The 27,824-nt window shown below is 43.0% G+C and overlaps 1 protein-coding gene across 1 annotated transcript in view; it reads left to right on the top strand.

Annotated features, from left to right (window-relative positions):
- Positions 1-27,824, top strand: part of Jazf1 (JAZF zinc finger 1) — a 306,088-nt gene that overhangs the window by 155,929 nt on the left and 122,335 nt on the right. The window contains exon 2 of the mRNA XM_036181528.1: positions 17,017-17,089. Coding sequence (XP_036037421.1) covers positions 17,017-17,089 — 73 coding nt within the window. The remainder of the gene's footprint in view (positions 1-17,016; positions 17,090-27,824) is intronic.

The raw sequence follows: 27,824 nt of genomic DNA, 5'->3' as shown, positions 1-27,824 counted from the left end.
GGGCTTAACGCTTGATGTTATTGATTGGCAATTTAGCAAGATTTGTATTCTTAAACACATCCATTTAGGACTTATTAGAAGGTCATGAGATCAATTTAATGAACTATCCTAATATTTTAAGAAGTGAAATTTATTAATCAAGGTACATTACATGTTAGTAAATTAAATAATGTTTTCTAAAACTTATATTTGCATCTGGTAGATTAGTGTGCTAGTTAGAATAGAAAATGTATGTCTGGTTGTAGTTTGCAGTGAAACATTGAAAAATAGAATTAGCTCAATGGGTGAAGGTGAGCTGAGGAAGGAGACAGTGCTGACAGAGAGTTTGTAGACATTTTTAAAGCATGTTCTGTCTCTACCTTCCTTTTAAAAACCAACCCCCCACCCCCACACACACAAGATGGTTCAATATCTTATAATATCGGGGCCATATCTAGAGTATTAAACCTCATCTTAAGAAAGCCTAGAAAATCTGTTAGCATCTCTGCCTTCCATTTTCTGAATTCTACTGATAGTAAAGTTTACCAAATCCCCAAAGTCCTGTGAGCCCCACTGAGGAACTGAGGTCTTGTGAGCACTTTGATAATGTCCATTTTACTCGACCTGATACAGAACTTTCACATTTTATTTAAATGTGTAATAAAATCATCTAAATGTGCCTTGGTTTATAAGTTGATGGCACCGTTTCTTGTGAGTCAAAACAATAACCTCAGCTGAAGCTAGCCAGGAAGTTGTCTGAAGTCTCTGAGGAAGGTCAACACTTTTCCAGGTGTGTGTGCATGATCTTCATAAGCTCCACGGAAGTGGAAGGAAATGAAATCTAATTACTTCTGGTCTGCGTCTTGTATATAGAATAAGCTCTCTCTTTCCATAGATGATTTGCCAGAAAGTCTTACAAGTGACCACATGGCAGCATGGATTATTCCTAGTGGAGGATAAAAACTTGGAGACCTCCTTATCTTGGCAGCAAGAGGTGGGGCTGTAAAGTTTACAGTGGAATGCTGTTTATGTGAGATTCTGGCCTCCAGCTTGTGAGAAGTAGATGGTATTTGTCGCCTCTCACTTTCACAGGTAAGGCGATTAACTTGCTAGAACCAGTTATAAATAGGTAGAGCCAAGACTAGGCACTCTGGTGTTAAACGCTGTTCACTGGCAGGAGGAATTTGATAAGAGACATGGATGCTCAGGATCTTTAAGCTTCTGTCATGGATCTCGATGTGTCTCATATTTAATCACATCCTAAGAATTTCAAGAAGCACCTTTTTAGTGGAAAAACCAACCTAGTGGGGAAATGGCAATGATGGCCATCCTTGTCTGGGAGAGGGAGTGGGGGTGTGATAGATCTCTGTTCCTTTCTGTTTTAAGGAAATACATGGTTTACCTGGATGTATATTTCCCACTCTGTTGGTCATGTGATGCACTTCTCATTCCTGACACTATGGGGATAAAACCAAAGCCAGCCAGCCCTAAGAGCAATTCACCTTCCTGCACAGACATTGACAGTCAGCAACATAGCATGTTCTTAGAAAGATGGGGAGTTTCTGTGCCTGTAATGAAGCCACCAGTCCTCTGATTCTAGTACCTGTGGTTAGGTAACTTTCAATGGACTGATTCCATTCCCAAGGCAGAAGAATGCCTTGGGAATGCTCAGGGTGTTCTGAAATGTGTGAAGTGATGTTGAGCCATACTGGAAGAAAAACAGCTTTTACATAGCAATGGTTATCTGCTGCTTATTTTAATTTGGCTATAAGAATTCATTTTCATTTGTGCAAGAGAAGATCACCTCTGCAAACTGGAGAGGAAAACCACTTGGCAGTTTAGTCTGAGAGCATGAATACTGAGTGGTGACATAGAACTCAGTGCTGTGCTGGGCACGGTAACACAAGCCTGTGGAATCGTTAATCCTGAGATTCTGGAGAGGAAAACCAGTTCCACAATTTTGAGCCAAATTTGAAGCAAGCTTTAATTAAATTCTGGCCAGAATGACAGACTTTGGCCAGGTCCAGCTCTGGGTCCCCAGGAAATAGCTGAAAGTCACGTTCTGCAGGGCTTAAAAAGGCAAAACCACGTGGCTGTGGTATTTCCCATCAGATCCGATCAGGAGCAAGCATATACCCTGATACCCTTCCTGCCTGCACACCCCCTGCCCTCATGTGATCCAGCACAGCCCATGCAGACAGGCCAACAGACAGGCCAAAAAAGAACTTCCTCTTAACTGTCCCAACTGCAAACAGAACTCAACTTGGCCTCAAGTCTGCTGTTGTTCCCGTTTTTGGCCTCCCGTTAACTTGCAAGGTGTACTGTTCTTATTCCTGCTTTGGTCCCATAATCCCAGGGTTTGGGAGGTAGAAGCAGGAGGAGTCAAAGTTTATGTCATCCCTGACTACATAGCAAGTCCGAGGCCGGCCAGAGCTGTGGGGAAGCCTGTCACAAGACAACAAAAGCAACTGGGAAGCGTTTAGAGCCCCGACTCAAGTTATTTCTACTAGAGGGAAGCAGAGCGGCAAAAGAACCCTCCCTGGAGTCAGATGAGTACACCTGAGACCTAAAGTAGGGCCTTTTCTCATCAGGGTGTCCTTTGGGAAGGACACCAAACAGCCCAGGGTCTGCCAGTCTCCCCTGGAGGACCGCCTATGAGAGCAATTGGTTCTGTCTTCACCGTACATGGTAGGACCCGGTGCTGGTAAGAATGCTTTCATCCTCTCTTACTACCACTTAGAGTGATTGATTGTTCACAACTTTAACCCCTCAATGGGAGCACCAACAGCGTGAAATAATAGTAATAGTTAAGGTTTATTAGGTATTTACCATGTTCCAGCCCTTGTACTCTGTGCAATATACAGCTTATCTTTCTTAAATTCCCTTAACAACCTCATAACAACTTCATAAGCTGTGAGTCACTGACTCTGTATCAGAAAATTAAAGCTTGACCTGAGAAACTTGCTCTAGTCATGAAGTTAGCATGCATCAAAATAAACCAGTAATTTCCATAATATGTTGCCTATCCCAGGGAAAAACATTATTTAAAATTTTTTTTTTTAAGTATCAGAAAGGCTAGAGTTGCCTAGTCCTTCTACAGAAGCCAAGATAGTCAGGGGCCACTGCAAAGTTCCAGATAAGTTGAGAGGGGAAGGGACTTCCCAATGCCCAAATTCATACCATCGTGGAGATTCCTCAGCATGTGTCCCTACTCATTAGCAAGTAGAATAGAAGCAATCTGTCCAGAACCCAGAACCACATATCTCAAACCATGTGTTATCTCTGAGGCCCTTGAGCCTAAACATTGTGTTCCTGGCCCCAGTCTGGGCACAGAGACAGCATGTATGTGATCCCATCAGAGGCCAGCCAGAGCTACTCAGATCAAACTGTAACCAATACACACTTGTAGGTCTGTCTAATGACTGAGAGGTAGAGCCATTGTGTAATCCTGAATCCATAGGTTCAGCTCTTTCTCCTGTGGCTGTTTTGTTTGTTTGTTTGTTTGTTTGTTTGCATGTTTGGCTGGTTGGTTTTGTTTTGTTACAATTCTTTGGCTTTCCTGGGAGATTGGAAGAATGGAGACAGGGTTTTGTTGTTGTTATTGTTGTTGTTGTTTGCCAAATCCTAGATGAAACAGGCTTCTAAAATGCAAAACTAACTTGCTACATAATGACCTGGCTGGTTACTGAAGTGAATAATGCCAGCACAAGGAGAACACATTGGCCTGAATCGGTCTTAACAGAAAATCCCAAGTCCCAAAATTCAAGTGATGGAGCTTTATTAGTTTTAGGAGCATCAGTGATACCCACCTCCAAAACAAATTCCTAATCATCGGAATACATGAAGACTGCTTCCCATCCAAGGTTGTGAATTAGTTTTAAAAGTACATGGAGACATAAGTGGATCCCATGATTCCTAAGCTTGGGCCTTGCTTAGAAAGTGAAAGAGGAGAAAAACTAACCCAAGCTTCGGGTGAGGCCTGGATTTAAAAGGTCTCACTAGGGGATGGGAAAATGGCTCAGTCAGTGAAACGCTTGCTGTACAAATATGAGACCAACATAAAAGCTGAGTGTCCACAAGGGCCTGTTGTCCCAGTGTAGAGGGACAAAGACCCAGCGGACCTCTGGGACTTGTTAGCCAGCCAGTCAGTCTGGTTGAACTGGGGAGTTCCAGGGCTGGTGAGAAATGCCATCTCAAAATAATACTTACAATAAGGTGGAGAGAGAGAGAGAGAGAGAGAGAGAGAGAGAGAGAGAGAGAGAGAGAGAGCGAGTGAGCTAGCTCTGCATGTCATCACACACACATGCATACACACAAACACACATAAACACAAGATTTCACCACACACTGGAGTTATCTATAAAAACTTTTTGGCATGCTCAATAATTTGTTTCTAGTTTCACAACTGCCTTTTGAGTTTGGGAAAAAACTCAAATTCTTTCATTTGATAACTTTCCCAGGCAATCGTTGTGGGGTTCTTTAGTTTTGTTTTCTCCTTTTTAAAGTGTGTTTCTAAGTGTGTGATGTGGTACGTGTCCATCTGTCTGTGTTTGTCTGTGTATGTGACTGTGTGATGTGTGTCTGTCTGTTTGTATGATATGTGTTGGGGGGCATATATATGGAAATCAGAGGACAACCTTTTTTCACCTTTTGGGGGTTCCAGAAATCAACCTAGGTTGCCACTGAGCTATTTCCTACTTTCTCATTTCCAAGCCTCCATTGTCATTAGTGGTAACTGTCTCTTTTTGTTTCACACCAGAATCTTTGGAGGGGAGCCAGCCCTCAGAGTCTTTGGAGTTACCCAGGAGGTGCTGATATGCAGTTCTAGTTGAGAACCACTGGTCTCCAGGCACTTGGTGGATAGCAATAACTAAGACCAGACAGCTTGAGGATAGGGTCCTCGGACTCTTTGCATAGGAGTTTCTTCCTTGTTTGGGATCCCCAGTCTGTCAGGTGTTCTCCATGGGCACCTCTGACATTTTACTGTAGGTATTTAAATCCGGAGACATTCATATAGTGAACAGTTCCTACATGTTAGCAGAAAAGCAAGTGTTTTAACTCTTTTCTTTCTTTTTTTAATGAATTTTATGTGCATTGGTGTTTTGCCATGGGTTTCAGTTCCGCTGAATCTGGAATTACAGACAGTTGTGAGCTGACACGTGGGTGCTGGGAATTGAACCCAGGTCCTCTAGAAAAGTAGGCAGTGCTCTTAATCATTGAGTCCTTTCTCCAGCCCATAGCAAGTGTTTTTATAATAGTTTTTATAATATAATATGGCCTACTTAAAATGGAAGCACTTCCCCAGCAAGTGTGACAAACCTGTGTCCATAGACCACATGTACCTTGAATAACTATGGATGCCATGCCACACAAAATTGTAAACTGACTGAAAGCATAAGACTTTATGCATTTTTGGTTTTGTTTTATAATTTTGTAACTCGACTGCATGATTCTCTAGTATGAGTTTTATAGATGACAACATCTGTTGCAAGGAGTCTAGTATGCTGGAGATCTGAGATTTTTTTTTTTCCTTTTTTGGCTAAAGAGAGTTTTTCAATACCTGTGCACAATACTTAACATACATATCTGACTTTCCATAAACATCCATTATCCTTGGTTATTTTCAGCTTGGTTATTTAGTGCTTTTCTAGGTGAGATTATTTCATTCTCAACTTCTTTCTCCTTTGGAATCCAAGCTTGTCCTAAACTTTTATTTCCTGAAAGGGAAGGGAAAGAAAGTTTATTTTAATGCAGCTAGGAAATATGTCACAGTGTATGTAAGTTTCAGATAAATGTGATTCATAGTGTCAGAGTTGACCTTTAAAGAAAAAAATCTTTTTTTTTTTGGCAGGTGAGGGTAGCTCGGGTTACAAGAAAAGAAGAAGAACAAATGGGAACAGCGCTGCATTAATAAATATTCAGATTGCCCACTCCAATGTCAGTGTTAGTAGGTGGTGTTGGTACATGTAGTGTTGGGTGATGGAAGTTGTGCACACTCTCATTTTTCACTTTAATTGCCTGCCTACAAAGATCCTGACAGCTTCAAAGGTTATTGCTCATCGCATTGTTGATAACTCAGGAGCAATATGCATGTGCAATTTGCTTCATTATTGCCCACTAATAACCAATACTGGAAAAGGCCTGAGCAACCACAGCAGCCATAATTTGACATAATGTTCTCTTTTTTCTCCCATTCCTTAACCATCCCACTGGAGTTAGCCACATCTGATGTGGCAGTGTGGGTGTGACTTTAGTGTGGTTTTGTTGTTATTCTGTAAATTTAGTGTGATAAAATCTAATGTTTTTTTTTTAATTCAGAAAAACAAAGACATAAAAGATTTCATATTTCTCAGTAGAACTTTGAGCTAGCATTCTGATTGTTTAGGGTATTGCTTTTATTGTTTGTTTGTGTGAAGATCTGATTTAGCTTCATTTATTGAGAACCATTGAGTAGCAGTGTCTGAAGTGGAAGAGGGTATCTTTCCCTCAGTTCCAGAAGCACTGGAGGAGGTCAGTCCAGGAGGAAGATCTGGCTTGACCTGCTCAGCCACACACTCCTGCTTTGCTTTACCTAGAATGACTTCCATTTACAAGATTATATCTCATTAAAGTAGATTCAGGAGTGACAGTCATTCTTCCATTCACCCTAGAGGAAAACTACTACAAAGAAAGTACATACCTTCAAGGAGACTTCTTTAAAGCTCTGTATCTTATTAACCAGGATGTAGGCTCGGTGTTTCAAGGAATGCAGGGAAATGTAGTCCTTCTACCAGGCAGCCATGTTCCAGGGCATCGTGATAATAAAGAAGAGGGAAATGTGTGTTGAGCAGCATCTTGCAGCCCGTGATAACTCTCATTTGAATGATGAGATTTAATTTTTTCTGTGCATCGTTACGCTGCTATCAGAGTGACAATTTACAATAGCACAAGCCTTAATTTCAAAATACTTTTGTAAGCTAAAGCTCTGAATAACATGGCTCTGTCTCACACAAGAGATTTACTCCTCATTTCTAGTCTCGGCTGAAAGTACTATTCTTAGCAATATTTTGGAAATAAAAAAGAATCATAAGGCTTATACAGTTAATACTAAGCGGAGGCAGCTAGATTTGTAAAGGGTGGTACATTGTCTTAACGCCAAGAAGTAAGAACAGGGCTGGGGAGTTGGCTCAGCTCTTAAAAGCTAGGCTCACAACCAAAAGTATAGTAAGAACAAAGATTGAAACAAGAGTATGATTCCATTAGTAAGCCTTGGAGATTCACATACCAGATCCACTAAACACTGAATTAGGGACCCCAGTTTGACTCACCCCACCCCAACCCACCCCAGCCTTTTATCCTCAGTTGGGAAATGTACCAGTCACTTGGTTCCAAATGCAGTGTGCCCCAGGCCTTTCCTTAGCCCTGCTGAGCTGACTGTTGGCTGAGTTTCATGACAGCATCTTTAATCCGTGCTTGTTACTATGTGTCACTGTTTTGAGGGCAGGCCATGGCTCTGCTGCCTTTTGGAATGGGTGGTGTTGTGATGAGATCTTAAGCACTCCTGTGCCCATCTACATCAGGAGCCCTTCATCCCTCCCTTCTCTAAAGCTCTAACTTTCTGCGTCTGCACAGCATCCTTCACACATGAGAAGCAGACCTCATTTGGATAGCAAATGTTTTTCCCAGTTTGGTATTCTTCTTTGTTGATAAAAAGGCACTCACTCCACGAAAGAAAAGTCTTGTATTTCTGTTTCTTCTTTCACAAAATCTTGTCTTTTGTATCTGTTTCCCCCATCTTCCCTACCTCTGTTCACCATTTTCTAACACATGGACCATCTAAGCTTATTCCCCCAGTGGCTCTGTTCTGTGTGTGAAATTAGGGCAGACTCTCCGAGAGCCTTTCAGCCCTTCCATGAGGAAGCTAGCTCTGCACTTCATGCCCCTTTCACACAAGTCACTCTCGGCCTTCTTTCCCAGTCCATTTGCTTTCTCCTGCTCACCTGCTCAAGCTAGTCTCTGTTCCGACTCTCAGAAACTGCTTTCAAAGTGTTGCCCTGAGCCTCACAAAGAATCACGCCACATTTCTGAAGCAGTTAGTATACTTGTTGGTATCTCTTGAAGCATTGGGGGCTTTTTATAGTGTGTGTGCATGTGTGTGTGTGTGTGTGTGTGCGCATGTGTGCGTGTGTGTGTGTGTGTGTGTGTGTGCGTGTGTGTGTGTGCGTGCGTGTATGTGTGTATGTGTGTGCGTGTGTATGTGTGTATGTATGTGTGTGTGTGTGCGTGCGTGTGTGTGTGTGTGTGCGCGTGTGTGTGTGTGTGCGTGTGTGTATGTGTGTGTGTGTGCGCGCGCGTGTGTGTGTATGTGCATGTGTATGTGCGTGTGTGTGTGCGTGCGTGTGTGTATGTGTGTGTGTATGCGTGTGTATGTATGTGTGTGTATGTGTGTGTGCGTGCGTGTGTGTGTGTGCGTGCGTGTGTGTGCGTGTGTGTGTGTGCGTGCGTGCGTGCATGTGCGTGTGTGTGTGTGTGTGTGTGTGTGCACCAGCTTATATATAGGCAGGTGGTGTGTACATGCCTGTGGAGGATGGCAGTAACCCTTGGTTATCAGCCACCTCCTTGGAGACAGCCTGTCATTGTCCTGGTGCTCACCAGTTAGACTGGCTGACCCCTGAGCCCCAGGATTCTTCCTGTCTCTGCTTCCCCAGCCCTGGGATTTCAAGCGTTGCCATTACACCCAGCATTTTGATGTGGGTGCTGGGTATTTAACTTGTCTTTGTGCTTGCCAGAAAGCACTTTACCAACTAAACTGTCTTCCCAGCCTTGAACCATTGTTAACTGGGTACTGTAATCGTTTTCTTGCTCATTTGTGAGCTACTGACTTAGAATTTCCTCTAAGCAAGGAGCACATGACAAGAGTTCAGGAAGTTTTTCAGGAAATAAATTCAGTTTCTTTGACTCCACTAAGAAAGCAAGTGGTGGTGGGGCACACCTTTAGTCCCAGCACTCAGGAGGCAGAGGCAGGCAGATCTCTGTGAGTTTGAGGCCAGCCTGGTCTACAAAGTGAGTTCCAAGAAAGGCTCCAAAGCTACACAGAGAAACCCTGTCAAAAAAAAAAAGAAAGAAAGAAAGAAAAGGAAGGAAGGAAGGAAGGAAGGAAGGAAGGAAGGAGGGAGGGAAGGGAGGGAAGGGAGGAAAGGAAGGAAAGGAAGGAAGGAAGGAAGGAAGGAAGGAAGAAAAAGAAAGAAAGAAAGAAAGAAAGAAAGAAAGAAAGAAAGAAAGAAAGAAAGAAAGAAAGAAAGAAAGGCTCCTCAAATGTAGGTCCTAGCTACCTTGTGTCACTGCCCTGCTGCTGCTTACTGGCTGCCTTCTAGCCTCTTGATTTAGACCATAGGAAAACCCAAAGGAAAACCCAAAAATTATCTCCATATAGTAGCTCTATTCTTCATAACCATCACATGGGTCTCCAGCAAGGTTTCTCAGCCTAGCACTGATTCTTGAAGTCAGGTGGGTTTTCTGATTATGTGCATGGTAGGAGATCCATCAGGATCCATTAGCACACTCCCTCCAGGGTCTCTAGATATTGCCTTTGCAGAGGATTGCACACAGTTCAGAATCACCCCCTCAAGTATCTCTATTTGAAAAATCTATAATTAATGAGTATTATCTGGTTAACCCTACTGTTCTTCTGCAGTGCCCGCAGATTTCACCTCATTGCCTGATGCCCTGAACCAGGAGCCACACCAGCCTCCCCTGCGAATGACTCACTGTGGGCTCCATCAGTAAACCCTTCCCACAAGAGCCCTCCCTCTCTCCTCGTCCTGTCTCCTTTTGTCACGCGCTGCCATGTATTCTTGCCCCCTCTGTCTGTGCAGGGACTCAGTAGCTTACACCGGGTCTGTGCTGGCTCATCTGATCTGGAGCTTTCTGAGCTGATGCTGAACTGAGTCCTGTTGCTCATTCAGATATTGACCCTCCATCATGGTGGACACCAGTTGTTGACTGAACCTTTGGCTTAGATTTGACTTCTAAGACCAAGTTTCCTAACTAGTTACGATCTCTGTGGGTGACCACAGCATCTGAAGGATTGATAAAGAACCAGGAAGCAGGACAGCGGAGCGTCAAGCCTCTGGCCAAGCGAGTCACAGGGCATGCTGTAGCTGCAGTGTCTGTGCATAAGTCAGCCTCCTGAGCATTGTCTACAGAGTTCTCAGTTCAGTCGCGTTTAGTCATTGACTGGTGGCAAGAAAACTCAGGCCCCACATGTGAACATGAATGCTTTTTCATAGATTCTGTTATTGTGTTGAACAGAATCCCTGACTCTTAGGTAATAAGCTCATAAAGTTTACAGCAACACTCAGCTGCATCTGGACTTCACTGTGAATTGGGGAAGGCAGAAGTCTCAGTATAATCTGCACTAACTTTCCTCTAGTGGAAATTATGGCCTGGGAAAAGTTTCAAATGGCGTGTCTATAAACTAAGGAAAAGTGGATCCATTCAAAGGCTGGTTACATACACTCATACTGTTTTTTAAAGTCCAGTGCCAACAAGAAATATTTATTTCAGCATCTGAAGTAAACCAGCAATGAATTTAAAAAGTCAGTCTTTGTAAATTGTTGGTTCAACAAATTTAGTCTTAAAAATGGAGTAAAAAGTGCAACAAAAAATGTACTGGGCTTGTAAGACAGCTATAAAGTCTGTGTGGAGTCCAGCGTTACAACTGGGTGGGAGCAGCAAACTGACTTCACCTGCTGGTGACTGGAATCCTGGCTCAGGAAGACTCAGAACCTGGAGCTTCTGCTTCTAGCCCTGATGGTGCCAGCTTCATCTAAGGAAGCTTGTCACAGAGACGCGCATGCTTCCGTGGTCTGTGCTGTCATTCCACATTCTTGCCCCTCTCCTCTCCCACCCTCGCTCTTCCCTCTCTCTCTTCTACCCTTTCCTTGTGTTTGTGTTGGTGGCTTTCACTGGGGTCCAGACTGCCTGCTTAGTCACCATTCCTAAGTGTCACTGGCTTGGCCTTAGCACCACAGCATGAAAAGCTGGTGGAAGCCTGGGCTGGAGGCACAGGGGCAGCTTGTTGGCTATGGATGTAACTGCAGGCCGATCATTTAATTAAGGAATCACCAGATGTCAACATCTGGACTCTCCTTCCTCCACACCTGCTCAGTGGAATCAGAGAGAGTCCTGACTAATTGCCAGTGTTCTACAATCCTGTTTCGAGCCTTGCTCTCCCCCGTCCTCTGTCCCTCCACCATAGGCACTAGGTGACCTGCTTAGTTGTCTTCATCATCTCAAAGAGTTCTGTTTTAAGCTCTGAACTTTCTCCATGCCATAGCCGGCATCTTTGAGTGCAGAGTCTCTCGGGGCTTCTGCAAGGTTCAGCTCCTGGCTCATGTGTCCCCACTATAGGCTCTGGAGATTGTAACTTTAGCTGAGCCTCGTTATGTTCTCATATTCTTTTGTTATGTCCCCATACACTGTTTGAAATAACTTGTCTCCTATTTCTGTCTCCTGTTTACTCCCTGTGGTGGTTTTTTCCTACCAACCACAACATTTTCCTGGGGCCCTGAATGGTAAAGGAAACAAATGTGCTTGATGGATCTCCCTTTTTCATTCCAAGTCTCCAGTATTCTCAACGTGGAGTTAATCAGCTGTCTGCCCGGTGTGTATCTGTTGGGTACTGGAGAGCAAGTGAGGTGGCAATGGGAAGAGTCGGGATGCAACAAGTCTTCATGGATGTCGCCATGGTCCTAGTGGGAGGTCTGAGAGCAAAGGGGAGGGGTGGACAAGGCCTACCCAGAATGCTGTGAGAGAGTGTGCTGGACAGACTACTGTTTGTCTTTGCAAGTTTAACAGCTGAGTGGGGGATGAAAGCTGGCACACCCTTTTATTAGTATCAGAATCACCGAATGATTACAAAGAAAAGTGAGGGTTCCAGGCCAGCTCCTCAGAATCACTTATCCGGCTGGGTGGTACCTGACTCTCTAAGGTCTTCCACTGCTACACCTTCAGCCCTCCCACACACTTCCTTTTACCCCTCCCCCCACCCTCCACCCCACCCACCCCCACTGCCCATCCCCAACACAGACCAAAAGCACATCCCCTGTTCACAGTGGCTCCCAAACCTGCAGGTCACCAGAGACGGTTGCTTAGTTTTGCTTGAGAGGCAGCAAAGCTGTGTTCTCACTTTATTAAATTATAAGTAATTCTAGGTATAGAAAGTCCCAGCAAGGTACAGTAACTAAGTCACAGCCAAAGCCCATGAGTTCATCACTGAGTGTTGGTTGACCCACCAAATAACACCAGTGGAGGGTTTTTGTTTGTTTGCTTGCTTGAAGATGGCACTAGGAATGATTATTTATTAAAAAATATCACACAACAAAAACAAACAAACAAACAAAAAAAACCAGTGTGGTGATACACACCTGTAATCCTAGCACTCAACTCTGGAGGTGGATGCAGGAGTTCAAGGTTATCCACTTCTTCATAGCAAGTTGACTCCAGCCTGGACTACATGAGACTTCCCTCAAAAAAAAAAAAAAAAAAAAAGAAAGAAAGAAAGAAAGAAAGAAAGAAGGAAGGAAGGAAGGAAGGAAGGGGAGAGAGAGAGAGAGAGAGAGAGAGAGAGAGAGAGAGAGAGAGAGAAAGAAAGAAAGAAAGAGAGAAAGAAAGAGAGAAAGAAAGAAAAGTTGCAAGTCCCAAGCATTGGTTGTCAATGATAAAGACTGTAACAGATGAACAGGGGCTTCAGGGGCTGAGCAAGGCAGCTGTGGGCCGTCTATCCTACACATCACATTTCTCATTCTTATTGAAAGGAGGTGAAATGTTTCTTCCCAGTCTCAACCATCACCTTACTTTGTTTTAGTTTTAGTATTTATTTACATTTTTATTTGATCTTATTTTATTAGCTGCTATTGTTTGAGAAACAATTGGAACTAGAATTGTGACAATGAGGACTTTTCAGTTCAATTCAGTCTATGATTGCTAGGATCACAACTAGGAAAAGCTTTTACTTTGTACCTGGGGCTGGAGCTCAATAGCTCAGTTCTCACCACAGAACAAAATACCTCCCTGAGACGGTGGTAGATGATGCCTATTGCCAGCCTGTTTACAATTTGCTGTTTCAGAAACTTGGCAGAACTGCCCTGGGACAGAGACAGTCACAGTCTGTGTCCTTTTTCTCTTTGGTACTACCCTGCCCCACTAGAAAGTCTAGGTCTCTCTTCCTGTCACTCCTTTGTCATATAAAAGTCTAAGAGTGCTGTTGTGTGTCCTTGGCCACATTATACAGATTGCCAAATTACCTGCTTAAGGAACATCCTATGAATTTGAAAAATTCAAGTGTTTTATCTACAGAGCACTTTGAAGTGAATTATATCTCAGAGAAGCTGCATCCAACATGTCCCTTCCTTGTTTTATTGGCACTATGAACAAGTAAGCTAGAGAACTACCCAGGAGATGATGTTAGATGGCTGCTTGGTCTCTTTTTACATTACTTATTGTAGTAGCTTACCACGTGCAAAACCATTTCTGATAGCATGGTGCATAGTATAGGGGAGCTTTTCTTTTCATTTGAACTCAGCACTATCTAGTGGTACCCGGTGATGATGTTCCTTTTGCCTTCATAACCTGTGGGGGAGACATGACATCCTGACAGAGCCAGGGAAGCATCCTACTTCGAAGAGCCAGTCTGCCTCTGGAGTCCTTTCCTTGCAGTGTTGAGCATCAGAAAATTATGTTGCTGTCAGAGAGGGAGAAATAATGAAAGCAGCTATTATACTTTTACTGAATGTGAAATGCTCAACAGCATAATTAAAATCTATAAAATGGCAAGTCATAATCCCCACACAACAGCCAGCAAGCCAGTGATGGGACCATGCTTATTTGGGACCAGCAGTTGATGTGCTCTCTCCAGTAGCCTTATTTTAGTCTCTCCTGACTTGCACCAAGTACATCGTTTCATTTTCAAGATAACAAAGCTTTGGTAGATGTCTGTTCTAATTAAGGTTATTTTAAAGAATCATTTAATCTAAAAAAGATGGTTGAGGTTTGGGGGTGTTTGGCCAGAGTGTTCTGATGTCTCATTGCCTACTGGAGTCTGCGTTCTAGATAAAGGGGCAGGGGTGCTTTCAAGCTTAAGGAACTTCCTGTGGTTGTTTTGCTTCAGAGAAGGCGACATTTAGAAGCTTCCAGAAGTCTGCCTCCAACTTATAACTTGAGGCAATGTAAACATGTCAAACGTAGGTTATAGAGTATGTTGAAGGAAAATAAAATAGAATTTCCAAATCCTGCTTTGCAAACAGAGTGTTGAACATGGCTGATGCTCTGTCAAACAAGACTGCCGTGCAGTTTGTGTGAGTGTCAACAGCAACAGTGTTTCTGGTGAGCATTGGAGCTGTAGCATGCTATAGAAGATACTTGACTCCCCTCCTTCAGAGTGATACTAGACCGTCTCCTGTGGTAGTCTAGTTTCCATTAGTGTGGCAAAACAGTTGAGAAGCTCAAGAAAACACGGTTCTAGAATTTCAGCCTGTGGTTGATAGGTCACGTGCTTTGTAGCCTGTTAGAGCAGAATCCCATACTAGGAACGAGTAGCTGATTGGGATGTGTTCTCCTCATGCTGGCTAGACAGCTAGGGAAAGAGGACATCATCCCTAGTGACCTAACTTTCTTCCTCTAGACCCCACCTCTAGAAGATTTCAGCACCTTCTAACTGTACCACAGACTGGGGACCACACCTTCAACACAAAGTCTTGAGGGAAACGCCAAGATCCAAATTTTTACAAGCTTGAAGTAGAAAAGTATAATAGAAATGTATATCCCTGCAAACACACACACACACACACACACACACACACACACACACACACACGAGAAAAATGAAAATCGGGATAACTTGGGAAAGCAGCATTTAAAATAACTTTAGAAAGTACACAGTATAATAACAGGGGATGATTAGAGGATGGTTTGTAGGAAAACTGATAGGAAGCCAGGCACAAGAACAAAGAGAAAATGAAAGACGGCCCTTAACCCCTTTGATATACAAATTGTAAGCTCATAGTAGTGCTCATTTAGTTTAAAAATAACTGTAACAGTATATCACAAAGCACGGCTCCCCCATCCACACCTAAACCAAATTTAAATTGTTGTGTGGGGACTTGGGAAATCTTCCACTGGGTTGTTTGTTTGTTTTTTTGTTTTGTTTTGTTTTTTTTTTTTTTTGGTTTTGCTTGTTTTTCTAACTTCCTTTTCTTATTTTCACAATTTCTGTCTCCAATCGATCTGTTGCTTTGGCACATCAGTCACCATTTGCACCCCACGGCCTGTCCAGCATGCCAGTGGCTATTCATGTAGACAAGACATTTTCCCTCTGAAATACGATTCTGTGCGCTCCCCTCCAGCAAGCATGTTCTGCACAGAAAAGCAAAGATGTGTGGAAATTACAACAGACTTGGATAAGTGCTAAGGGTCATGTTTGAAAGCCATGTCCCCCTCACGCCTTTAATCCAGCACTCAGGAGGCAGAGGCAGGCAGATCTCTGTGAGTTCAAGGACAGCCTGATCTACAGAGCAAGATCCAGGACAGCTAGGGCTACACAGAGAAACCCTGTCTTGGGGGCAGGGGGGCGGGGGGAAGACAGAAAGAGAAAAGCAAATCATGTCTCTTGAGAAGTGTCTTCCTTGTACCTTGACAGCTGCTGAGCTTGTCCCTAATCCAGTGACCAGGCTGCAGCTGCAGCTGCATAAGGAACCGGAGGGAAAAAGCGGAGGAAGTATGACTTATGGATCTGGTCTCATCTGCTCTGCCAAAACCCTGAGACAGGGCTTGGTGGAGCCTTTCAGAGATTCTTTGTCCCTTGTTTCTGATTCAGCTTTCAAGGGCTTACAGTGACGGAGACCAAGGAAGGAAGATTCCTGAAAAGAGTTCCCTGGAATTCTTGGCACAGGAAAAAACGATTGAGTGAACGTGAGACTCTTATGAATGAAGAAAGTAATGAATAAAGCTGGCTCTGCTGCCCAGGCGTATAGTCTGAGGGTCAAAAGCAATGTCAGTGTGATTGTTTTTGCCGCCCGTGTTCTCTGCCGCCGTGCCTCCTCCTTCCTCTGTCACCTGTTAATGCACATTGGAGCTAGTGTATCTCACATCCACCACATGCAGAGGTGCTTGAAACAACGTCTGTCATGACATCAGAGGAGTTCCTGCCAAGTGCAGCTGAGAGACTGGTAATCATGTGATGGTGTGGATGAGGTTCTAATGAAAAGAAACTAGTGTGAAATGCTTTAACCTTTCTTCATGAAAGTAATACACAGTGACTCCCCTGCCCCATATATTGTTATATGATTATTCTTTTACCTATATTTAGGAAGTGATTTCACCACATCTGAAGCTTGAGACTATGCTTCTGGTTGTGAGGAGTCCATTCATTACTGCTCACACTAGAGGAGCGCCATTGTGCGGTGCTGCTGTGGTGTGGCACTCTGCCTCTTTGGGGGGAAACCCTGGTGAATGTGCTGCTTGTTGGCTCCGAAGCACTAAGAGGACTTCTGATTAAGAGTCTAGAAAAGCTGTAATTAATTCATTGCACATTCAAAATGGAGGACAGCCCTCCAGAATAGGAATCTGGACTCAGAAGTGTTCAGTGAACAAAAACAAGACTCCATAGATTTCCAAACTGATGGGGCTTTACAATGTGAACTAATTTGTTCCATTATTGAAGTGAGCATAATTAACAGAGGCTTGCTTTCTTAGGCCGATTAAACACGAAAACCATGCCAGCATTGTAATTGTACGCAAGGAAACCAGTCTTTATGAGGGGGTTATGCAAGAGCTTGTGTGACAGATGGGCGTTTTATCACTGTTGATGTTTGGAATTTCTTGAAAAGCAATGTAATATCTTGTTTTTATGAATGAATGAACAAATCATGATGCCTTGTGAACTTAGTTTTCCTATTCTAAATCAATCTTTTTCTCTCTGTTACTTTATGTTAGGGAGCCTCATATATTCTGATGTTAAAAAAAAATCCTAAAAACAATTGTAATTGTGTTTTATTGCAGATACAGATCCACGTGTTTTAGAAAAGCAAGAATTGCAGCAGCCAACCTATGTTGCCCTCAGTTACATTAATAGGTAAGCCATTCAGAAGGACAGCTGCTGTTTGCTGCTGCCTTGCTCATTAGATGTGTCTCTTCACCAGTAAATGCTTTCAGTTTAAAAACGTGCAGATTAGATCATTTTAAAGCAACCTCTACATGGAGATTTCTTGTTTCTCTGTTGAGGGATATAGAGTGTAGCCCCCTGTGCGTATGTCTGAAAACACGGCTGATTTACAAGCTCATTTTGGAAGTATTTTGTATGCAGAGTTAGAGCATGTTCTTTTGACTTCCTGGGGCAGTGTGAGAGATTAGTAGATTTATGTTTGAGTGAACCTTTTAAATCTTGGGGTGAAAAGGTACTTTTTTATGAATTCAAAACACAGTTGTAATATCAAGATATATTGGACTCTAACAAATTGAAATCATTGAATTTCAGAAAGCCATTTTGTAGCAGCTCATCTTTTAGTAGAAACACTGTCAGCAGCTGCCCAATATGTGTAGAGTAACATGAGTTTTCACTTACATTGATTCTGAGCCTAACTTTAAAGAACTGGTTTGTGCTTGAATATCAAACCTAAACGAAGACTCAGTGTTTCAGCTAACTCAAATAATTAAGGAGACAGTAATTTGGGGACGAGAACTTGGAGTCACCTTTGGGTTAAGAAAACACACACTCTCAAAGCAAAGTGGAGAGAATAAGAGCGAAATTAGTTTTTAATAAGAGTGAGAACTCTCTGCCCATAATTCAGTGGAGGTATTTCTATTGGCTGCCCCTTTCCCATAAGGCAGAGCTCTTTTTCAGTCTCCTGGTGCCAGAGTGTGGAGCAGGGTCTGGAGAAGAACTCTGCCAGTGAATTATCTGCACTCTTACTTTGGTGTCATTTTAGAAACATAGTTAATTCCTGCCCAGACATAGCTGTGAATTAGTCACCTGTGCTCAGCTTCAAGTACTTGTAATGAAGCATGTTTTCAAAGGAATATCATTTTTTGATTTCCTGTTCATCAGACTTTCCAAGGAGTAGCAGAAGATGTCTCTAGTCTTTCATCACCCATATTTTTGACATACGTTAATATGTCAAAATAATTAATAATTATTAATTAATAATTGCATCAGATTACATGAAGATATCTGAGTTTTTCACAGATTCTGTGCTATTTCCAATACTTAGCAAGAGAAAAATCTTTAGTTATATATTCATGGAACTCTACTAGCTAGCCCACTGATGTTGACAGGTCTAGTCTAAAGGAGCAGACATCTCCAGCAGACTAGCAAGCTTACTAGTGACCTTGCTATGAAGAAAGTGAACGTAAGCTTGCCAGGTTATCAGTGCTGAACAAAAGACCCTTTTGGGGGGATATGCTGTGTTGGGGACTTAGTACTCCTCATGGGGTAGGCATGCCCACTGTTTGTTGGGACTAAATAAAAACCTGGTGGGGAAACAGAAAAAGAGTTTCAAACCATTGAGAGCTGAAAACCTGGCTGTAATGCAGAGAAGAGGGACCTTGAGAGAAGAGAAGAGAAGCGTAGTGCCAGCATTTAGACAAAGCCACTTCTGTTGGAGGAAGAGGGCTCTAAGGTTGGAGAAATGCCGCTTTGATAGCAGAATCCTGACTGTGACAGAAAACCATCTTCTTGTTTCTTTGTTTTTGTTGTTTTGTTTCTGGCTTCCATTTTTGTTTGTTTGTATTTGGCTTTGTTTTGTTTTTGAAATGGGATCTTGTTATTCAACCCCTTTCGCAATAACACTGCAGCAGAAAGTTATGATTCCTAGTGTAGAGTTTCCTTCTGTACTGTTTTAAAGAGAAGCAGCAATTATATAAAAACCTATTCTTTGCTTAACCTATTTTAAATTGTTCTGCCCATTTAACATAATGTGGTAAGCACAATAGACCTTCAAAGGTGGAAGGAAAAATCCTTAATTACCTTGAAAGTGGTTCTAGCTAATGGACTGCTTCATAGGAACTACCTAGCTTTGAGATTTTGCATTCAACCTGCTACAATACTATATGTCATGTAGGCCTTGGAAAACCTTACAGTACACACATGAGAAAACAAGAAACAAAAAGGTAAATAAGGGCTAGTGATATAGACCAGCAGACAAAGGTGCTTGCCACCAAGCCTGATGACCTGAATTCAGTCCCCAGGATCCACATGGTAGAAGACTGACTCTTCAAGCTGTTCTCTGATCTCCACACATGCCACATGGCACGTGAACACACACACACACACACACGCATGCACACATGCACAAATAAATGAATAAACAAGTATATAAATGTAATTTTTAAAAGACAGATGAAGGGCTGGAGAGATGGCTCAGGGCTGGAGAGATGGCTCAGAGGTTAAGAGCACCGACTGCTCTTCCAGAGGTCCTGAGTTCAATTCCCAGCAACCACATGGTGGCTTACAACCATCTGTAATAAGATCTGGCGCCCTCTTATGTATACATAATAAATAAATAAATCTTAAAAAAAAAAAAAAAAAAAGACAGATGATAGTACCCTGGGGTAGCCTGGGATCAGACGTGAGCAGTGGGCTCTGGAATCTAACCATTGTGTAGCCAGATTTATTGAATATCAGAGACTTAAGTACTCAATGAAGAAAAGAGGAAAATTTGAAGAATAATATTGCATACACATGATAGGACACCTGGTCAGAGGGGACAAAGGCATAAAATAAAATATAGTGATATTTTATTTGTATTGAAATGTGATTTTATTTGTATGTCAATAAAGTTGCCTTGAGGTCAGAGCAAGCCAGAGCAGAAGCTGAGCAGTAGTGGGGCACGCCTTTAATCCCAGCACTTGGGAGGCAGAGCTAGGAGGATCTCTGTGTGTTCAAGGACACAGGCAGCATGGCAGACACACGCCTTTAATCTCAATACCAAATATAGAAGACCTGGAGGTCTGTACAAACAGGCAGTGACGAGGAGGTCATGTGACTGGGTTTACAACCAATGAGAAAAGAGAACAGAAAGTCTTTAAATAGACAGGACGCACAGAAGTAGGTCTCTGGCAGAGAGGAAGAACAGCAGAAGCAGTGAAGGGTAAGGTTTTCCGCTCTTGCTCTGACCTCATGGTTTTTAACTCTGCAATCGGTTCTGTGTTTCTTATTTAACAAGCCGGTTATATCTACAATAATATAGAACAGTTACCACACCCAGTAGAGCTGCATGTCAGCAGCTTGCTCAGAGAGAACAATGGAGACTGTCTAAAACCAACCTATACGTGAGGTGTCCATGAATTCCTTTGCAAGATACTGCTCCAACACAAAGTTGGAGCTGTGTTGATTGGAAGAAGTAAATCCCAACCTAACAACTACAGTGGGGATGGATAACATGGCTCTGCAGCCAGTAGGAAAGGGGCAGAGAGAACACAGGCAACTGCCCTCCACCATTATTCACCCAAGACACCCAAGAGGTTGGGGTGGATGAGCTGCTAAGGAAAACAGATGAACCTCCACCAAGTGCTTGCTGAAAAGCATGTGCTGGCCCTGGATATTTCTTCAGGTTATTGCCTGAGCAGTTCAGGTTGCTGCCTTAAGGAAACAAGGTAACTTTGGGGCTTTTTCCAAACAGGGTCTCACTGTATAGTCCTGACTTTCCTGGAACTTACTGTGTAGACCAGGCTGGCCTTGAATTCACAGAGATGTGCCTGCCTCTGCCTCCCAAGTGCTGGGATTAAAAGTGTACACCACCACTCCTGGCTATAAGGTAACTTTATAATCACTTGTGACTCTCCAGAAATAGGTGTTGGAGATAGTATTAAAGATGTAATGTAATACATGGGCAAGGTTGTTAATTATTCTGTGTTCTCTCCAGAATATTTTTATTAAGGTAACATAAATTGAAAAAAGACAACATAAATTGGAATTTCCAGATCCATTTAATTTTCAAATACATACAGCATTTGGTCTAAGATGCAAAGAGTCATCATGTATGATGCAAATGGGTGCTGTCCTGTGCTTCATCTCATCATCTGCTGCTGAATAAAAAAATGTAATATCTAACTCTATTACAGCTCTGATTCTCCTTGTAAGACTCCCTGCACTCTAAGAATGATTTTAATTTGGTTTAATGTTCACTCTGAAAGTTGAATCACAGTTTTTCCTAGAACATTAATTTCAAGAGTGATTCAAGAGCCCTCCCACATAGCTGTTTACTCACAGGAGGATACTATAGGCTTTAATGCTAGGGAGCTTGAGTTAAGTGAAATCGATATGGATATGGTGTTGCACACCTGTGACCCCAGCAATTGGGAAGCTGAGGCAGGAGGATCACAAAGTCAAGGCCAGATGGCTGCAAATCATTCCCTATCTTAATTCAAAGTTTTCTGCACAGCAGGGCATATCATATCCTCTTCCTCTATGCTTGTTATCTATTTTCAGGCTCTAAAAGGGATGATGTCATTCTGATGTGGTTCTTGGGTACTTTTGCTTGAGGCACCTAATGGGACTACCGTGTTCTGAAAACATCATTTGAAATTGCTAAGATATATATCACTTCCACCTCCCTCCTCAGCTTCCCCAAGGAAGGAGGTTTTATACAGAATGGCTTTCTGTTCTTTTTTTATAATTCAAATGAAGAACTGCCTTTTTTTCTCATAATCAGCTAGAGAAAAGAAGACAAAATTGTGCCCAAATGTGCTCACTCAGTCACCTTCTAATTTTTATGCCCAGTGTTTTCCTCGTGAGGTGTTTCTTTCCTTTCTCTCATTTAGACATGGTACAGAGTCAGGCTGTTTATCTTAGAGTTCTGTTTGCTGTTCATGAGCTGTGTGGCAGATGGCACACTCCTGCCTGTTTCCCTCACCTCGAGTAATTCCTTCAGTGCTGTATTGAGATGATTGATTCACATAAAACAAATGTCAGCACCCATGATGTAAGTGATGCCACGTAAGCAAAGGACCTTGTCCTTTCTCTTATCAAGGCAACAGTGAAGGAGATGGTAGCAGAGAGAGTGATGCTGTGGAGGAGGCCAGAATAATTTACAACATGGAATAAGCTTCATGAATGCAGGGACATTCTCATTGCCCAGCCTCCAGGACGATGCTGAGCCCATTGTTGACCCTTTAGTGATTTTTACTGAAAGAACATATAAATTCTCTTGTGAATAATAAGTAAGAGAATAAATGATTCTGAAAACTGTAAGAATTCTTATGTAAAAACTGCCCATGTTCATAGAAGAATCTTTGGGGAAAAATTAGAATTGTATACTTGGACTCAGTATTCATCCAACTTACAACATAAAAATGTACTAAGCAATAGCTATCACTAATTGCCTTCTCCCCATAGCCAGAGAACTTCTATAAGATAATGGTTTTCAGGCTCTCGACAGTAGGTAGTTCAAGACTGGTTCCTGAGAGAAGGACAGCTCTAGGGGTCAGCACTACCATGTCACACTTAGGAAGGTATCCTTACCGTAGTGTGAAAGGTGAAGCCTGAGTACAGCAGAGCCATTCCTCAGAGCTGAAAAGCCAAACATCAGAACTAAAGTTAGAGCTATGGGTGCTGGGACTCCTGTGTGTACACACGTTTGTATATGTGGACGTTTGATTATGACTGGGGTAGAAGATGACTGGGAATAAGGGGGCTGATACAGATGTTCTAACAATCTGCACGAGGGTTGTACTAGTTAGTTTCTCTCCAACTGTTGCCATAATGCCCCACCATGACCAAGGCAACTTCCAGGAGAGAGTTCATTTGGGCTTACAGTTCTAGATAGTAGATCAGAGGCAAAAGGCAGTGGCAATGGCAGTTGGAACAAGAAGTCGAGGGCTCATATCTTCACTGAAAACACAAAGCAGAGAGAGAGAGAGAGAGAGAGAGAGAAGTGGGAATGATAGGTGGCTTTGAAACCTCATAGCCTGCCCCCAGTGACACACACACCCTCCAGCAAGGTCACACTTTCTAAACCTACCCAAAAAGCATCACCAACAAGGGACCAAACATCTGAACCTATGTAGGACATTCTCGTTTAAACCACCACAGGGTCCTCTGTGAGCCCAGGCTGGAAATGCATTGCACATGATCAGGGTAAGCAGCCCTACATGGGTGGGAATGGAAGAAAGACCTTGGTATATCCCAGCCTGATCAGTATGGAAACATGTTAACACTCTATAATCATGTTACTGATAACAGAAGGGTCTCAGAGTCTAAATAAATACTTTGTTCTAGGAGCAATAGTGCTTGAAATCAAGATCCTATAAGACCCTCAGAGGAGGCAGACTGAGCTAGATGGTCTTCAGATATAGTTGGGGTTCTATAAATTTGATCTAAGCAAATATAAAATCTGTATGAGTTGAGATTGATCAGCCTAAAGTTGAACTAGGTGCTAAAGGAAACCCCAGCAGTCTCCATGGTAATATCCAATATCACAGCCTTTGATGTACACTAAGAAACCACTAGAAGTACAGTTTTCCCTGAGATAAGGGGGACAGACCTCAGCAGAGGCCCTGTCGGAGAGCTCTAAATGGTGCTTGGATGAAAGGACTTGAAAGCCCCGTCACCATGTGTTCAAGGGTTCAGAGTAAAAATACGCTGACTAAGAGCTTGTTTTGAATAAAAATCAAATGAGTCTGGATTCTTTGTTTTGATTTCTCCTTCGACTAGAATGTAAACTGTTTAATGAAAGCTTTCTTCCTTTTTGCCCCTTCTTCTCACTCCAAAACCTCTCCTAATCCTCCCACCTCTCACTCTTGCTTTTTCAGTTGACCTCATTTTTGCCAGGTTATAATCAGTCATAGCCTCGTAGAACATGCTGTAATTAGCAACGCTTGCACTAGCCTTCTCTTGTTTATGCAAACAAGACTGAAGCACTTGATTTTTAAATCTAAGAGCACAGTTTTTTTTCTTCATAAAACCACCTGTTTATGGTCTTCTAAGAGCAGTCATGTTTATTGCAGTACAAACCTTGCTTCCTTAGCTCCCTCCTTTGTGTGCCAGATCTGAAGTGCCCCAGCCCCAGACTGAAGTCTGTGGCCTAATGCATGCCATAAACATGTTACATGCTGTTAGGTTTCAAATACCAGACATTGAGCTACCATTTTCTTAGCCCATGTTTTACGGGCATCCATTGCAACAAAGTTGAGATGGATGCTTGCCAAATTTTCCTTGCAATGTCTCTCTCCCAACCTGGCCTGGTCACTGTGCTATGCAAGGACCATATATTCTTGTGGGACACTGGGAAGCTGAAAAGAGAGTCCTCTCTGGTGTTTTGGCTTAGTCCAAAAAAATTTGGTTGTATTGCTGGCAGAAAACGCACAGTAGGAAAGGAGTCGGCAAAGCTTTGTAGATGATACCATGCTAGGTCCGGGCCTCTGGCCCCCAGAGCTGGCAGCTCATCCCTGGGGCAGTCAGTGCTCTCAACAGGCTGCTCACACATTTACCTTGTTTCAGGCCAGTTTAGTTTTAGTCTCTCTTGTGTTTATTCATCAGTATTTCTGACTCACTTTACACATCTTTGAGTCCAGTTCTAAGCTATGTGGCTTTTTTTCTTATTTTTAATGTTTTTCTTGAGATTGGATTTTTTTTCCTTTCAAAACAGTTCACTGATTCTAAATACCATCTAGAAACAAGCATGAATTTTCTCTTGGTTTCCTTGCCATTCCAGGACTCTGTCCGAAGCAGTTTCTCCATTGGCATTCTCCCATGCTGCTCCTTGGTGTGGCCTCCCTGGAGCTCCACGGGTCTCGGGATTCTAGTAGCTCAGCCCTTCCTGCCTTGATGTGCCTCTACACTCAGGGTGACTGCTGAGTAGCTGCTCTGAATCTACCAGTTCGATGCATTCCCTTGTCCCCAAGAGCTTGTCCCTCACTGTCTTCAATCCTTGGCCTCAGATAAAACCCATGTGCATCTCTCTACCCTGCAGCTACTGGGACTCCTCCAGAAAAGCACAGTGAGTGGCCCCATGGCAAACATAGGCTCTCCAGCCTCAGCTGTACCTTCTGCATTGTCCCACAGTCTTTTCCTTTCTAGTGACACTTACTCAGTTGAACACAGCTTAGTTTCTAACGTTTCCCAGTATACTGGGAATCCCCAGATGAACCCCCCACCCATCATCAGTTTATGTTGTCAGCTAACTAGCTGAGCAGAAGCCATTTCAGCCTTTGGTCTGAATGCCCCCCTTTCACTTCCTAATTCACCTGCATCTTTCCTCTATGTTCTTTTCGTCCTCCTGCTTTCTTCAAAGCTGTCGCCATGGCCAGCACAGCACATCTGTCTTTCTGGGGCTTCAGACCCCTCTCCTTGGTGCCTTTGGGTCCTGTCACGTATATTGTAAGGTCTCTATCCTAAGAATTCCTTTCCTACTTCAGTCTTTTTCTTATGGGTGAATATGGCATCTTTCTTCAGACTGTACCCTGCTTACACTGGTAATGCCACTTTGGTTTTGAAACCCCCTTTTGCCCCTTCCTTGACAGTAGCAAGTTTGTGACCAGCCTGGCTACTGAGACCCTGACATAAATAATAAATCCTTTTTCTTTCTCCAGCTGTTAACTGCTTCTGACTGGTTGCTTCTACCTCTTTGACATGCAAATAGTGAGTTTTCCGGAGCTCTATCCCCAGAATTCTAGGTTTCTCTATATTAGTCTCTTGCGTTTTCCTTCACTGGCTCTATTTATTGCATTCCATGAACTTAGCTGTCACCTGAAGAGGATTCCTTGACCCCTCTGTCCCAGTTTCTTTAAATTCTCATGTCTGGCTGCCTCACTTCTGTGGCTACCAGAACTTTCTAGGCAGGCTGCACTAACCCAATGCCAACCCTTTATAACACTTCCCCTCCAAAATGGTCTGTTGACAATATCATTCAGTGGTGTCTGCCTGCCCATTAGTCTAGAAAACACCACGCTTTCTAGACTGCACAAAGCCATCTTCTATTTATTTCCCTCAGCCCACTTTTCAACTCCTCAGATTTTCCCTGTGTAACATGTGTGCCCACTTTGTCTGAGCATCCTGCCACTCCTTCCCACTTGTGACCTGCTGTTTGGGGCTGGCCTTCTCCCTGCCGCCTCCCATTGCCATCAGAAGAGCTGTCAAGAAGTCCATCTTTCAGCCCAAGGCATAGAAGCTGTCGTGTTTTGCCCTCTGCTTAGGCCCTTTCTCTCTCTGCTCTGGCCTTAATAATTCTCCTCACCCAGACACATTGCAACCTATTTTATGAAGAGTCCCTAACCTCCAGAAATTATTTATGCCCTTGGTCAAGTTTCTTTTCCAAAAATCATAGCATCTATATCATTCACTATGACCACTAAATACTATAAGTTTAAATTGTATACAATATATTTTTAGAACAATCACTTTTCTTTCAGTCTTCTGCCAAACTTACCATAACAAGTAAGTAAGTGTCATTCCATGGGGTGATTTAGTTTTATCAGTATTCTCCCTATGTGCAGACCTGTCTGTAGGCAAGATGCTCCCAGGAAGAGCCTGAGGTGTGACTGAGGAAAGGAAGAGGCATACATAGAGCACACAGATGTACATTTCTCTTTAGTTTTTCTTTAACATCCTTGTAGGTCAGTATAGATATATCCAATGCGTTTTAAGTTAAATTCTGACATATGAATATGTAATGTTTAGTCTACCTTTCTACCATTGATTATTGGGTATTTAGGTCAATGCCAGGCTTGTTGGTGTGATTTTTGTGCCCTTTACCACTAATAAAGCCACAATGGGAATTCATCGTCGTTTGCTAGGCTAGCCAGCATTTCTTTACGTGTATTTATGCCTAAGTAGAACCTAAGCCAGATTGTTTCTCTCTCTGACTTATCACACTTAGAATTAAGACAGAACTCCTTAGCACTGACAAAGGGCTTCTGGGATCAAGACTCCTCCCACTCCTGTAGGCTCACCTCTCACCCCTTCTGTCCCATGCTCACAGGCCATAGTCCTCACTGGCCCCTCTGCTGGGACAGTCTTTGACTAGAGTGTCACCCAGGCTGACCCTTCCTTCCTTTCTGCATCTGGTTGGGTGTCCCTCCACTGCAGGCCATCCCTGACTTTCCTGCCCGCCAGCCCTGAGCCCTCATTCTTCTTGGTCATTTTCCATTGTACCTCTTTCTGCCAGCCATCCCTTGGCTTATTTGATGGTGTGTTGAGTCCCCGCTTCCCCTTCTAACTTGTGAGCCTCACAGGGTCAGGGGCTTTCTGTATTCTGACTCAGCACAACTACATCCTCAGCTCTTAGAAGGCTGTTGCATAGTGGGTATGCAGTGTTTTGTTTTGTTTTGTTTAGATAAAGGCAGAAATAGCAATCATGGGTTTGTTTTTGTTTTGTGTGTGTGTGTGTGTGTGTGTGTGTATCTGTGTACATGTGTGTGTGAATTCTGTTTCCCTCCCATTTAGTGTTTCACTCATCTTTGTTTCCTGCTGTTTCACACCTGAGTGTATGGCAAATACTTGGCATGCTGCATAAAACTAAATCACCGAGTGGCGAATTACAGCCTAAGAGATGACCTTGGCGATCCTCCCCACCCCCAGCATACACATTTACAAAATGACTCAAGGTGCTATACCTCTCTTATTTCATTTGGAAATTCAGATTGCTGGCAGTAATCTACTTGATTTATCGTTTTCCCCTTATGTGTGGCACCTCGGAGTTAATTAAGAAGACCATGAATCTTCCCTCTGTAGCTCCAGTACACTCCCGTTTGCAGAGTGCGCTCATATTGCTGAGACTGTTGATTTGGGACTCAGTTTGAAACATTACTTAATTTTCTCACATTGAGGTTCATTATGCTGAGCCTACAGCCTGGCCCTGCCTTTGAAGGGCCTT

The sequence above is a fragment of the Onychomys torridus genome, chromosome 3, assembly GCF_903995425.1.
Source record: "Onychomys torridus chromosome 3, mOncTor1.1, whole genome shotgun sequence".
Classification (NCBI taxonomy): domain Eukaryota; kingdom Metazoa; phylum Chordata; class Mammalia; order Rodentia; family Cricetidae; genus Onychomys; species Onychomys torridus.
The sequence above is the reverse complement of the archived record's forward strand: the minus strand, read 5'-3'. Positions and strand labels throughout refer to the sequence as shown.